The sequence below is a fragment of the Ciconia boyciana genome, chromosome 1, assembly GCF_034638445.1.
Source record: "Ciconia boyciana chromosome 1, ASM3463844v1, whole genome shotgun sequence".
NCBI classification, from domain to species: Eukaryota; Metazoa; Chordata; class Aves; order Ciconiiformes; family Ciconiidae; genus Ciconia; species Ciconia boyciana.
In genome coordinates this window covers 139,125,350-139,140,393 of record NC_132934.1, presented here as the reverse complement: position 1 = coordinate 139,140,393, position 15,044 = coordinate 139,125,350, and the positions used below count along the sequence as shown (strand labels likewise).

The 15,044-nt window shown below is 38.8% G+C and overlaps 1 protein-coding gene across 6 annotated transcripts in view; it reads left to right on the top strand.

The window, feature by feature from the left end:
* Window positions 1–14,140, top strand: part of TBL1X (transducin beta like 1 X-linked) — a 206,258-nt gene extending 192,118 nt beyond the window's left edge. For all 6 annotated transcript variants that reach the window (XM_072849512.1, XM_072849510.1, XM_072849511.1 and 3 more), the window contains 7 exons: window positions 1,069–1,129; window positions 5,315–5,436; window positions 6,941–7,015; window positions 9,457–9,584; window positions 10,750–10,915; window positions 11,690–11,791; window positions 12,949–14,140. In XM_072849512.1, the coding sequence (XP_072705613.1) occupies window positions 1,069–1,129; window positions 5,315–5,436; window positions 6,941–7,015; window positions 9,457–9,584; window positions 10,750–10,915; window positions 11,690–11,791; window positions 12,949–12,975 (681 nt within the window). In that variant the 3' untranslated portion in view covers window positions 12,976–14,140. The remainder of the gene's footprint in view (window positions 1–1,068; window positions 1,130–5,314; window positions 5,437–6,940; window positions 7,016–9,456; window positions 9,585–10,749; window positions 10,916–11,689; window positions 11,792–12,948) is intronic.
* The last annotated feature ends 904 nt before the right edge of the window (window positions 14,141–15,044 follow it).

Below are 15,044 nucleotides of genomic sequence, written 5' to 3'. Positions count from 1 at the left end.
CAGATGACTGCTGATGATGAGCACAAATCCATTAAAACTGAAACTGGAAAGTACACAGCATTCATCTTGCCTAACTTTCTATGTCAAAAAATCAGATGTGTATGTCATCTTTGGCTTCCTTTATGAAACCCTGAGAAAAATGGCAGTTCCAAGTGATGGGTTGCATGGCCTATGTTGCAGTGAGATGCACTGACAGTGCTCCTCTACAGCTACTGACAGAGGGGAGTCTATGGAAACTAGCTCAAGCTTGTACATATGATTTGTAGGCTAGATGAATCCCTATATTTTCAGTTACTTGTGAAAATGGAAACTTAGTTTTATTCCTTTTAATACTGGCTTATATTCAGCTACACTTGTCTCCCAATGGTAGTTCCATTATTCTGGCAAACTTATGTTCCCAATAACAGCAGTGATGCTTTAGATGATTCATTATCAGCAAGATGAGGCATCCTTAATTTATTTTCTGGAAGCATATACTCCCAATAAATTGACAATTCACTCAGAAGGTGGTATTGAGCTCTACAGTGGAGTTGCTTACGTGTGCTGCGAGTATGGATTAAACCTGTAGCAAGCAAATTACACTTTAGTCTGTTCCACCACAGTGGCAAGAAGTGATATGTGCTCTGCTGCTAGATAAACATTTTACTTGGTGGTTTAATTGTTAGAAATGTAGTATCACGTAGTTTTGGAATAGAATTAAACTTGCATCTTTGAAAAGGGGAAAAACTATTCTTTGAGGGAGATAACTGAAACAGCTGTAAAAAAAATGCTTATTAAAAATGTGTAATGCTGTCTTCTAGCATTTATTCAGAGAGAATATGCCCATTCTTAGCAGTTATATTACTTCCTCTGTAGGCGCAATAATTCTTTATCTACACTTAGATTATTATTCTGTAATATTTGGAAGTGATTTCTGTTTTTTGAGCTGTTCAGCACACAAGTCTCTCTGCAGTCAATAATGTTATCAGTCCATCTTTTAGAATTGCTCCTCAGTGAGGGTGCTCTCTGTTTGTTTTCTCTGAGCTGAACAGTCACTAATCTTTTTTTCCCCCCTTCCTTCGGATGCAGACAACAATAATTTGGGATGCTCACACAGGAGAAGCTAAACAGCAGTTTCCTTTCCATTCAGGTAATTTCTGCATAACTTGTTAGTAAAATGAAATGCAGTTTTTAATTTTGTCAATGTAATTTATCCTTTTGTAAAAACCTATCTGCCAGAGGCAAGTTTGAGCCAGGTTTTTTGTGCTTTAACTGTCCTAAGTATCATGGCTTGTGGGTTTATTCTTCTTTCAGAAAGATGGGGCTCTGTGAGAATCAGCTTTGAAAGTCAAACTGATTCTAGGAGAGGATGTATATAACAGCCATGTCTACCTAGCTGAATGATTCTGTTGTTATCTATGTGCTTGAATAGTACCAAGTGTTGATTTATGAAGAGACACTTCGGTGGAGGTGTCTGGGATCTCTTCCACTCTTTCTGTTCCTGTTGCAGTGAAGCTGCCTTGAGACAGAAGCACACAGATCTCTCATGCAGCCTGCATTCACCACCGCAAGCATGAAGGTCCTCAGGAATTTCTTAGCTTTTAGTTTTGACTTGAAGTTATTCAGTAATCTTTCTCTGATTATTAGAAGTCAATTGCCAACCTTGAGTTTCAAAACCTTGCTGCACCAAAAGCTTACTTGGATGGTCATTTGTAGGTCTGGTCTGAAGAAGACAGGAGATGTCACAGATACTAAGTAATCTTTAGTAACAGTCAGTCGTTGATGTAATCTTAAGTTCACCTGAGACCGGACTTGTAAGATGATGACTGAATTCATGATCCAAACTGGATAGGTTGTCATAGTGAATAATTTTTAAGGGGCATAGTCAAACCGAGTTTAAAACCAGCAAAACATTCCAGATTCTGATGCTAGAAATGATCATCTTCCTGCGTGTTCACTGTAACGAATCCATTTTTAAATACAGCAGGCTTTCACAAGGTGTTTAATGGTGTTTAAAAACACATATTTTACTACTAATTTTAAAACATTAATTTGCACATGCTTTTCAACTCAATTTCTAGTTGTTCTCATTCTCACATTTTCACAGATGTTATTAATATGCAGTAGCAATTGAAAGGGTTATTCAACAGAAGAGAAAAAGTACGTCCATGCTCTGCATTTTTGTCACTCGTCTTCTCACTTATTAATGCAGCTGTCAGTTTGGAGGAGTCAGTGTCTGCTGACAGATTTTCTCACTGTGGCATTTATTTATCTATAATAACTGTTCCATAAAAGCAAACTTTACACTCTGTAGTGATGTAGTTAATGAGACTTAAGCCTCTGATCCCTAACTATTGATCTAAGTAGTTGCAGATTCAGAACTTGGTTGCCAGTTCAAAATCATGTTCACTGACATGCAGCTGTCTTAGCAGTGATGTGCATCAAGGACATACCACTACATTCCCCTTTTAGCAAGTTGAAAACTAAACTACATCTTCCAATGCAATATGCTGACGTCCGTGTGCATTAATAGATTTTTAAAAAAATTCTTATTACGCGTGCTGTTTGTCTTTGGACCATAAGATACAACTGAAGTGGAGATGTGGAGAGGCTATTTTTTTTTTTTTTCCATTATTTCAAATATGTTTTCATAGGGAAGTAAAGCAGTTAGTTATTAAGGAAATTGTTGAAAGGCCAAAAGCATATGTCCTACAAAGAGCCCCTTAAAATCAGCTGGAGTCTTTGTCCTCACATAAGTCTAAAGCCACAAAGACCTCACCTTGTCCTCTTTGCATCACTTACTCAACAGAACAAACTAACAGCAAATTCCTTTCCATATCTGGAATCTGAAAACCTTGTCTACACAAGGATTAAAGGTGGCATTTTAACAGTTAAAAGTCTAGTCTAGACAGAGTACAGTTCCTTTAACACATACTTGTGTGGCGTACTTCTTTGCATACTTCTTTGAAGTCTGGAGGTAGTTGGCCTGGGAATAACATCAATTTTTTACTCTGAGCTGCTTTACAACAACTTGTTTAGTTTACACCCATATGGACAAAGCTGTCATCTTAAAATACATAAGGAAGACTCCTTTGTCTAGGTCTTGAAGGGCTCTACCTCATTGATGTTCTCATGTAACTTTAAGGTTTTATGGTCAAAATATGTAAGTATGTGGGTAAGTAGCTTCTAGGGTTTCATTATTCTTCACAAAACTGTGAGTCATCATAGGACATTTGATCAAAATATGTATTCACAAAGCTTATTTCTTTAAAATGGAGTGAAATAATCCAGTTTTCACATCTACTGATAGATGTGGACTGATGTCTATGCATGCAGGAACAAATTGGTTTTAGACATCTAAGTGCTCTGAATCACTCCCTGCAGACACTTAACTCTATCCTCTTCTGAGCTTCTAATTCTGAATCACACCTACATTTGTTCAGAAAAAGCTTAAATTAACTGATAGTTATTGTAAGACTTTTATTGTTGGGATTTATTTTAGCTGCATTTCTTAAGGATTTGTTGCTGCTTTTATTAGATGACATTCTAATTGGTTTTATGCAATTGGCTAGTATCCTGTGGTTTTGGAGACACTTTGGCAATTCGATTACTTGCATCAAAAAACACGTTTGGTTGGTTTTTGCAGACCATTTTATGTAGTTACTTATCCAGTAAACATATGATTAAATACACCAATAAATGAATCAGTATTAATTATCAACACTCTACGATTCAGATTATGCTGCAGTGCAAATCCATTGCTTTAGGTGCCAACAGCTCTCAGAAAACTACTTTTCAACTCATACATATCATACTAGATATTAGCCCTGAAGGCATGTTGCTATTAATGAAGACAGATTTTTGTTTGCACTGAAACAGTAATACAAAGCTTGCAGCATAAAAAGAAAGACAAACAGGCAGCTAAAGAAATAAAATCCTGTACTGTTTCTTGATCCCCATTCATGTTCGTTGGAAAACTCAGAAGTGATCTGCCTTCCTCAGACAAATCTGCTTTATATTTCTGCAATGTAGAAACTCCTCACCTGTCACACAGAATTACTGAGATTTTTCATTAATATTCTAAAAAATACTTGTATATGAAACAATTTCAGCCCTCTGTTCTCATTTAGAGAGCTACCTGATGATTCGGAAGGTGACGTGGATCAATCTCATTTTGCAGTTCATAAAAATTATAACAGGAAAAAACATTTAAATATAATAGGGTTGGCAGAACAGATATCTTTTCACCTCTGTATTACAAAAGTATTTTTATGAATGTATTTGAATAAGGCATTTCTTGGTTTCATTTTAATGATAAACTTGCATTGTATTGTTGCCAGAAAGAGATTCAACTTTGCTTCCTATATGGTGCTCTTGTTCTGACACACTTGCTTCTCACAGGAGTGTGCTGAGAATGAAGATTTCTATATTTTAGAAAGTCTTACGTCATCCTCTGGAGGGCAGCTAAACTCTTCCCTGAGCAAAAAACCAAGCAGCAGTCGTAGAAACTCAAGCTGTATGTCAGGAATTCCCTCCTACTCCTGTGCATGCTTTTAGTCTGCAGTGACATGCTGTCAAAGTTGTTTTTGTTTGGTTTTTTTTGCACACTTTTTGCAAAGTGTGTGTGTTGCACACAGGCACTAGTTACATGTTCATGTGCTATCTGTGTACAAAGTATCATTAGTGTAGTCCTAGTTAATGCCAAAGCCTCTACAGAAACTTTTCCTCCCATTCCAGATCTGCTTGATCAATGTACCTATCTTAAATCAATCCCCAACCACATTAAACTGAATGTAGGTATTAGTAATCCACGTGTCTGCACAGACAGTAGGTTTGCATCGGTGGTTGCATAAAGCTAGTGCAAAGGAAGATGGCCACCTGCTTCTTCTCCTTCCCGTGTGTTGTGTGTGGCATTCACAGGAATGTTTTTTCTAACCCAGCTGAAATTATCCACAGTTTTTGTGGATTAGTTTTCTTCCAGAGTCTTCGCTGAGCTGGCTTACAGAGCAGTGAATGGTAGAGATGGCCCCAGAGCAGTGTGCAGCTGGGAGCGGGGAGGATGGAGGCAGATTGTTGTGCCCCCTCTTACGTAACTTAACCCAAAAGATTCTCATAAATAGATGCCATGTAAAGCATCCAGATTATCCCACTGCCAGAGAAAAAATAATTTGTGCCCTTCAGACAGTCCCTGTCATCCCTGTAGCTGGTAGTAGGTGATAGTCCAAGAAGAAGCTTTTAGTCCGTTTGATGCAGGTGGGTGACAGGAGGAAAATTATTTGGGATAGCTGTTTCTTTGCTGTTTCCTGATGTTCCTTCCGTTGTTTGTACTTCACAGCTCCTGCTCTGGATGTAGACTGGCAGAACAACACTACTTTTGCCTCCTGCAGCACTGACATGTGCATTCATGTATGCAGACTTGGCTGTGATCGTCCCGTTAAAACCTTTCAAGGACACACAGTAAGTTTAAGAAGTCCAAAATGTTAAGTGATAAAGTCACTGCAGCGTGTAATGATGATGGCAGCTGATGTGTTTGCAGGGTGTGTTCTAGCACCAAAGGTGTTACATCCCATTGCTTCCCTGAAACCATATTCCTCAGGAGTGACTCACTGCTTGTGAGAGGGGATAAACTGTTCTAAATCACCGTAGGAGGCAAAACCTGCAGCTTAAACAGTGAGACTATTTATATGTAGCATGTGCTGCAGACTAAGGGCACATTAATAAATAAGATTTTGTTTTCCGCTGGCTTAATTTCCTTTAGTAAAGAGAACTATGAATAAGGAGAGAACATTTTACCTCCAGCCGTTGTTAGGTTTTAGAATCAATTTAATCTAAAAAGATCTATTCAAGATGTATTTCCCCCCTCTTTTCCTGGTGGTATTTAATGACCGTCAAAGGCTAGTTTTTCTGGCTTTCATTCATGAGAAAACTGCTATCATACACTGACCTGTAATTTAGATACTAACATCCAGAACTTGCTATCTCCTCACTGAGGAAAAATTGAGGAAAAATTTTCTCTGAGGAAAAATTGTACATTTGGAGACCTTCATGTAGTCAATGGTTAAACTGATATTAAACTGATACTTCATGACAGGTTGTACTTTCCTACCCACAGACTGGTGCTTTTTATGATTATATGAAATGCATCATTTTGCACATGATCCAGATTTTTTCTTCAAATATCTGTACCGTTCCTTTTAATTATGACTGAAACATGTAAAATGGATAAAGCAAAACTTAAATATTTTCCAGGATTATTTTCACTGAGACCCTGAGCCAATTCATGTTTTTAAAAAACAATCCTTCCCTTTTTATGAAATGCCTTTTTTCCCCATATGTATGACCCTCAAAAAAGTACAGAAAGCTTACTGATTACCAAGGGGATACACTAGCCTTAGTTAATTACAAAATGCTAGAAAGGCTGATAGAGAAAGCATCTGTAAGGTATTCAGTATTCCATCCTGGATTTCATTTACACACACACCTCTGCTTAGAGAGACCAGCATTGTTGTAGAGCTGCAATACTAAGAATTATAAACTCCACAAAACTTTACACCCCACCTGTATTTTCTATTGAAATTTTGTATCTCCGAGATCTACAGAATATTAACTGATTAAATATCTCAATTTTAAAAAGAAGTTAATGCTGTATCATCAATTTGGTTTGAGGGTTTATTTAAATCCTAGCATATGAAGAAAGAGTGTGAGGGACTTTGTGCCAGAATATGTATCAGAAGAGTGATTGTGTGTATTGTTCACAAACACAAAATGGTTACCATTCCTAAATGACACTTAAATGCCGTGTTACAGAAGCAGCACTGCTTTTGTTCACCCGTAGAGCAACCAGGGCTGTCATTTGTGGTTGAACTTGTTGCATGCATAAACCTTGAGTGCCCTCTGCTGGGGGCCCAGTACAATGCAGGTAAGCGGAATATTTACTTAACAAAATCACTCTTTATTTCAGAACGAGGTTAATGCAATCAAATGGGACCCATCTGGCATGCTACTAGCATCTTGCTCCGATGATATGACATTAAAGGTAATATAATTTCCGTTCCTGCTGTTCAAAAAGTAAAGACAAAAATTATGTCTTTTTTAATCTTCTCCAGAATACTGGTACTGTATCACTTAAAACTGCACGAACAATAGTTTAATTTTGTCCCATATTTCTTAATGCCAATGCGAAAGATTGAACACAGAGAAGCAGCCACTGGGAAAACGGAGACATCCTATCCAAATAAGTGTTAAGTGACTGATATGTCACTGTCACAGACCAGTCATAGTTTAAATATACACATATCTATGTACACCTGCTTGCCTGTCAACAGGGGCACAATCCCTATGCTAAGAAGCAGTCTGTTTGTTACACTTTGAAAAGAATATAAAAACAAAGAGTTTTCCCTTTGGAGTCTTTTTTCTGAAAGTAATTTCATTGGCGCCATTTGATATTTTTTTTTAATACTAAGAAATGGGACAGGACATATAAATTCAGAATCAAAAATCTGAATTGCTCTCTGAAAATGCCTATCTTTATCCATTCACTGTATGGAAAGCCTAAGGCAGCTATGCTACTGATGTACATGCCTCTGTGAGGTGCCTGAAGTGAGATGGAATGAGTCTGAATTCCAGCTTACAGGCAGCATAAGTTGCTTTACCAGCACACCTGGGTCATTGCACTGTACCAGCAAAGTATTGCTAATACAGGGGAAGTCTGGGCTTGCAGAAATACTTTTCACAAGAGATTTTCCAGCCCAAACTCCTCTCAGTCTCATTCTCCTTTCCCAGCCACATGGAATGAAGGCTGTGTCCACACAGGAATAGCTGTATGTTGTAACAGCAAAGCCCTCCTGCTGGACTGTTGATTTATGCTGGTTCCTTGAGCAAAGCAAATATCCCAGGAAGGATTTTGTTTTGTGGATAGAATTGTACCAGTAATACAGATTCCTCATAGTATAGGTGTGTTAATTAAGGCTCATACCTCTTTCCACTGCTGATTGACACAGCCAAAGTAAGAGATGTTTCTAGCATGCACACACCCTGTGTGTAAGAACGGAAACCAAGAAAGCAGGAAAACTTGAAGAGCTAAGTGAACATCAGCATTACAAATGTTTCCTCTTCATAGGTGGCCTGAGTTCTGCTCAATTCTACTCTGTCTTTGCCACATACCCACTCGGGTTTTCATCCCTCTGGATTCTAGATGTATTATTCCAAAGTGTTCACAGAACTGAAAATTTACAGAAAATAGAGCTAGAATAGGCTGAAAGAGAGCACCTTGTCTGTTATGCTGCCACAAAGCAGTACGGTAGTAACCAGTACTGCTCTGCTTAAACATCCTGACCCAGTGGTAGCACATTTTTTTGGTGCCCAGTTGCATGCTGTGGTTTAGAAACCACTGTGACTCAGTGTTGTTGGTGCCAGTTCAAATTTCTGACCACTGAATTTGGCACAAGAGCTAATGGTTTGCTATCCCCGGCCTTGCCTGTTTTTAAAAACCTTCAATGATGGAGACTGCAAATCCTCTTCAGGTAATTATTATTCTTCCTTTTCGTTTGGAAATCAGTCCTCTCTGGCTTCTTTTTTTTTCTCTTTTTTTGGAGTTCTTGATACTTTCCTACAAATTCTTGGAACATAAGTTGCCTGTTAGCCATAGAACGTGGCTAAGCTTTGTGTAACATTTCCAAAAGCAGACTCAGGTATGCTGATGAAAATCCAGCATAAGAGCACATAATTTCCCTCATAGCGCAGACTTACAAGAAGTGAGTTAAATCATTACTACCTTTATGGTATCTCTCTGAAATTGACTGACTAAATTTGAGTTCTTGTCCCTGCTGTGAATTAGCTTCATCTTGTTTTCTCAGTTAGCTGAAGAAAAGATGTACTAAATTACCTGTCATCTCTGTTGAGCATATTCTTTGTCTCATGCTGAAGTATTTGGCCATGTAACACTGTATAAATAGCTGATCTTGTTCCTTTGTCTGTGCTGTTAAAAACATCAGGAAAACAAACGGAGTTCAGGAGGAAAAGGAAAATTTGATGTGGCTTTTGACTGGCATAAGAGAAAATTATTAGGTTCTAAGCAGTTATTGAAACTTTATTTTCATTCTTTAAAATGACTGCTGTTGCAATGCATGACTTAAACTTCAAGTTAAACTTCTTCACACAGAGTAACTTAAGCTTCTGTATGAAAATACAGTTACAGGCTATGGGGCAAGAACAGCAACTATTTAATTCTTCTGATCTATTGAATAAATACTATTAAATGTGTAGCTCTTTCCCCTAATGAAGTTATTCTAACGTGTGTGCATTCTAGGTGCCAGACTGCTGCATTAATAAACTTAAATTAAGTTATGTTTATGTGTATGCATGCGTGTCGAGATCTTAAATAAACAAATGGTAAGAATAACATAGAACTGAAATAATTCAGCTGAGAAGATAATCGTAACATTGCCATTTTTCTCCTTCATAATTACTCTGACTTAGATTTGGAGTATGAAGCAAGATACCTGTGTACATGATCTTCAGGCTCACAGCAAAGAGATTTATACTATCAAATGGAGTCCTACAGGACCAGGCACCAGCAACCCAAACTCCAACATCATGTTAGCAAGGTAAAAACACACCTCTTTCTGTTGCCTACCAAGGAGAAGGATCGTCTTTCTGATGTGTAACTCTACTGTCACCTTGCCCTCAGTCTTCCTGCACACAATTCTGGTAAAAAGTACCTGCGTTTGTAAATCAGGGGGATGGATACAAAGGGAAAGGAATCATATTTGAAAAAGGAAAAGGAAAAAGAAGGAAAACTGAGTCGTATTATATTTAACTTTTCAGCTGTCTTGATAAAGGGATTGTAAATCTGGCATTGCACCTTCACATCCAGCATCTGGTTGTTATGAATGAATGTTACTTAATGAGACAGATGGCAGCCCATTCAGCCAGTTGGAATGTGTTCTAACCAGGGTCATGCAGCTCACCTGGGCAAATACTGACAATTTTTATAGCCTTGTTAACTAACAGAGAAAAGCTTGGATAATCTTTAAAATTCCACTTGAAAATCTGTTCAAAATTCTTCTTTGAGTTTAGGAAATATGTTGTACTTGTAGAATGCCAATTGATGGTAGCACCATGGGATTATCAAATCAGTTCATGGTGTATTCAGTTTCGGGAGAAGTTGTATTGAAGCTGTTTTATTTATTTTACTCCTTAGTCTGGGAGTGGACAGGGAAGAACTTCACTTTCTTGGAGTTGTTCTTTTGATATTATTTTTAATACCAATTATTTCCCTTGCCTTTCTCTAAGCCCACAGTTTGGGATTTAGATGGATTGTAGCAAAAAACAGCACTGAAACAAAGTGTACCACAGTTCTAGAGAATTGCAGAATGCTAATTCATTAAATAATGCAAATCCATTAGGAATAAGATCTCTCTGGAACCATTTATCCTATTAATGATAATATATATTTGACCTTCCTGAATAATAGCAGGTAGAATCTCAAAAGGAGGGAGCTTGGCCCTCTTAGGGTTAGGGATCTGATCCTACCTAGCACCCTAGGTAAACTCAAAGGGTCTGCATACAAGAATTCAGTGCTGTAGGTATAGTTCTTGTCATTAAAAACATGAAGGCTGTAGTGAATATTAGCTTTTCTGTTTGAAACATTATTTCTTGCTTAGCCAAGGGAAAAAAACTGTGGTATTCTCTTAAAACATTTACAGTATCAAACTACAAATTGATTAACACCCGAATTAAGACATGCTTGTGTTTGAATGCTTCTTGCAGTGCTTCATTTGATTCCACTGTTCGGCTGTGGGACGTTGACCGAGGAGTTTGCATCCATACGTTAACGAAACATCAAGAGCCTGTCTACAGTGTAGCTTTTAGTCCTGATGGAAAATATCTAGCCAGTGGGTCCTTTGACAAATGTGTCCATATATGGAATACTCAGGTACTGTGAGGCCCATCTGGTTCAGATGACACATTAATAGCAAAAGCTTAAATGGAAAATACGTGTACCTCTGTAGTGTATGACCTGCCAGCCAAGGTGAACCTGATTGTGTTGACTGATACAAATCCCAGCATAACAGTTGAGTCACTCAGGTGGAGTGAGGTGACTGTCCAGAACATTTCTGCTCAGGCTTCATTGTATGCTAAAACACTCGCATGCATGAAAATAGGTACATCATATTGTGCCATCAGCTTTGTGAAGCAAAGGTGTAGCTTGATTCTTAGAAATAAGTGATACTTTTATTTAGTAACAAGCTGAGTTCAGTTGTGAGTCCGATGCACCTGGCTATACTTCGTGATGAGGAGATGATAGATACAAAGGGTGTACAGGCTGGGAACTGGGGATATTCTGCAGAAAAGTGGGACATCATAGTCGCACAGGTTTAATTCTGGATACTGATGCCTCACAGCCTGAATTAACAACAAACTTTAGAAAAGACCCCCTCAGCCTAACTCCCCAGGCCTTCACCGTTAGAAAGTTCACAAAAACAGATGTCTAAGAGTCCTACTGTAAATTGCTTTCTGGAGGAGCCTGTTGCTCTTCATTATCAAAGGCCAGTTTCCTCACTTCAGCACCTTACGGAGATGACCATAGTTGGGTGATGTGAATAGCTCCCCCCCTTGCCACCACTCTCCTCTTTTTAATGTAGTACCATGTGACAGAGAAAAAGAAGGGGAACAAAATCAAATGTTTGCATGCTGTTTTGCTTTCTAGAGTGGAACTCTAGTACATAGCTACCGAGGCACCGGGGGCATCTTTGAAGTCTGCTGGAATGCTAGAGGAGACAAAGTGGGAGCAAGCGCATCAGACGGATCGGTAAGAAACTTTACACGTTGTGAATGTTGGGTGGGGATTACTCTTCTGGAGAGTGTCAACAAAAAAATATACATGCCATACTGCCTTCTCTGGACAGAGCTGAAGGGTAGACAGCTCAAGTCAGAAATCAGTAGTTCTGTGGAGTATAGTAAAAACGCTCCTGCTTTGGAAAGTTTTGAATACTAGGAGGTGGTGTTCCTATTGGAAATGAAGAATGCTTGTGGAATAGGTGAATATTACTGAAGATGGGAATGACTTTTAAATGCATATTTGATAAGAATAACAGTAGTATTGTTTCTATCGTTATTTATCTCATCTGCCAATTTTTAATGAAGGTCAGGTCACAGCAGTCAACTCTCTAATAAACAGTTGTCCTGGGGCTTTCTAAGTTTTATCCCACAGAAGAAATTTACCCTTGAATAGTTCCTAAAAGAGGAAGTTTTCAGCAAGATGCCCAAAGATTTCATCGCGTGGTAAAGGAGAAATATTGCCGTAGAGATACTGATTATTCATTACTATTTTTGCTGTTAATGTTACTTTTAAAAAATTTCAATTGTAGCATGATCAGCTTGTGAAGGATGCACAGATGTTATAACACCCTCTACAACTTTTTAAAATAGCTTTTCTACATGGCTGGCTGGCATAATTACTTTAAAGCAGTATTTTGCAACTGGTTTTAACAAAGGGTACACCTACGACATGATTCAGTTGCTTGAGCTTAGTTGCGCCATTTGAGATGGTGCCATGCCTGGCTTCCAACAGCTGCTCCAAATGGGCGCATGTCCGCTCTAGGTCCTGTGTCATGCCTGCCAGGCCTGTGCATCTCTTTTGGATATAATTCAGAAATGGAAATGGACACTGTATTCAGGAAACTAAATAGAGCCCATAGTCTTATCTGGGATGTGCCAGCAAAATGTTTGTTTGTAATCCAGTGAGAGCCCAGCTAAATGTTAAATGTATGGTTTTCACTTGGGTTTTCTCTCACGTTGGGTTGTTCCCTTGCTTATGTGCATGTAAACAGGTACTTGAGAGGCTGATTCGAAGCTGGGGAGTATAACATACAGCTGGCTGATCAGCCTGTGTACAGAGCCGTATATGAATAGGACTTCCACATCGCCTTCAGAAATGGTTCTTAATGCTGAGTCTTTTCTCTCCAGGTTTGTGTTCTAGATCTGCGAAAGTAAAAGTGAAATGTTTTAGAAGAAATTTCAAATGGACCAGCAGTGAATGTGTGGGGAGAAGCACTCTTCAAAACTATTCTTAACAGCTCCAGAACTGTACGAACTTGAACAAAGTTAGAGTGTACCACGAAACCAACTCTCCCTGGCCACAGGTGTCTAGTATTTTGTCTGTAACCTTCATCAAGGAGTAAAAACACAGTCACTTCAGAGGGGGAGGGAATGGTTTCCACCTGGAACATTCAGCCTTGGAAGCATGAAGCCACCAACTAGGCATTGCACTGTTTGGTTTGCGCCTGAGAACTTGCTCTGATGGCTGGGAAAAAAAAGCTGTGCCAAAAAAAATTAATAAAAAAAAAAAAGAAAAATGCTGTGATAAACCAAAAGGGAAAAAAAATCCTCCTCCATGCAGTGTTGTATTTTTTCCTTCCAATTTGGACACTACAGTTGCTCTCCCAAAGGACGTTCAAAGACCAGTTTGTACTGATGAAATGCTCAACTTTGTAATCACAACACTTTCTATTTTCTAGACTACTTTTTTTGTTCGGTGGTTTTTCTATCAGCTGGAATATTACAGCCTGGAGGATCCCAGGCTTAGGATGAAACTTTTGTTTTCCTTTTATTTCTCCCTTCCGCTCCCAGCTTCTCCTTCCTTTTTTTTCTCCTCTTTCTTCTTGCCCTTTTTTTTTTCCTTTTTTTCCCTGTATGCCCATAGTAGATGCAACCAGGTGGACATGGCAATGAAAATTTTTGACAGACTGCTTCTCCTCTCTTCTCTCTCTTCCTTTTCCTTTCTTTCTCTCCGTTTAAAAGAAAAAAAATCCTCCATGCTTCAGATCTTAGCGTCTCAAGGGCACTTTCAGCAAATTGTGTAATAAGTGCTTTATATAAGAATGCAGTGCTGGGGAAGATTTTTACAGGAGAAAGATGACTTTTAACAGAAAGAACCCAGTGTATTTTTGGAAAAAAAATATTTTTTATGTTAAACAGTTTTAAAAGCCTAAAATGGCCACCAAATGTAGACCAGTTGTGTAATTCAAGCAAAAAGAATGACACAGAGTCCAAGGAACATGAAAGGTGCAGTATCCTTTTTCTCTTTTCTCTTCTCTCTCAGAAAGTGCTGTAAGAAAAAATGCCATTTGATACAATAAATGCCAGTCATTTACTAAGAGTCCTCTTCCAGCAGCCAGCCATTTATATAGTCTCGTTTCATTTTTGTGGCTGTTTGGTGGTGTACACATATTAAAAGGGATTCATAAGTTTGAGACTATAAATACAGCATTCATTTTCTTGAGTCCATATTTTCGTTTATCCTTGGTAGCCAGGGGAAAATGATTGTGTATCTTCTTTCCTCTAGCAATAGTTCAGATGTCATACAGAACATGGGTTTGGCTGCCCATGGCCTTGCTGAGCAGTGCTGTCCTCCACTATTTATCCCACTCAGCTGTTTCTCTTCCAGTAAGTCAGTGGGATTTTACCACTGACTTCATGGGACCAGTTGGACCAAGATCTATTGACTGCTTCCATCATTGCTGAAGAATGGACTCTTGCCAAGCTCCTGTCCGTCCATGGTCGGCACACACCTGGAAGCAGGTTCTTCCATTGCATCGGGCGGTATGTGGTGCTGCTGTCACCCTCAGCTGTGTGTGTTCTGCATGCTACAAGGAAAGCTCTGGGTCTGCACTGTCTGCCCAGACAGGTTTTGCCTTGAGGGTGTCCTCAGTGCAGTGCTCAGAAGACAACATAGAACTCTCCATTAGGTGAGGACATGATAAAGGATATATAAATTATATCTCAACATATATACTACTATAAAGTTACAGTGGGTGAAATGGTCGGAATGACAATAAAGACTTCCAAAGCACTACCTATCCACTTCGGACATGATTTCCTCTGCAAGCTAGACATCTGCAGTGATGCCTACTGAAGACTACATTACTCTAAGAGCAAATGATGGATGCAAAGAAGGATGCATAGGCAGAGTTTACTGGAAGTGCTGTAAACTATAAGGCAACCTTGGGGTGGTGGCAGCCGTTATTTGGACAAATCCTCAGAACTGGCTGAGTTGAACAGAG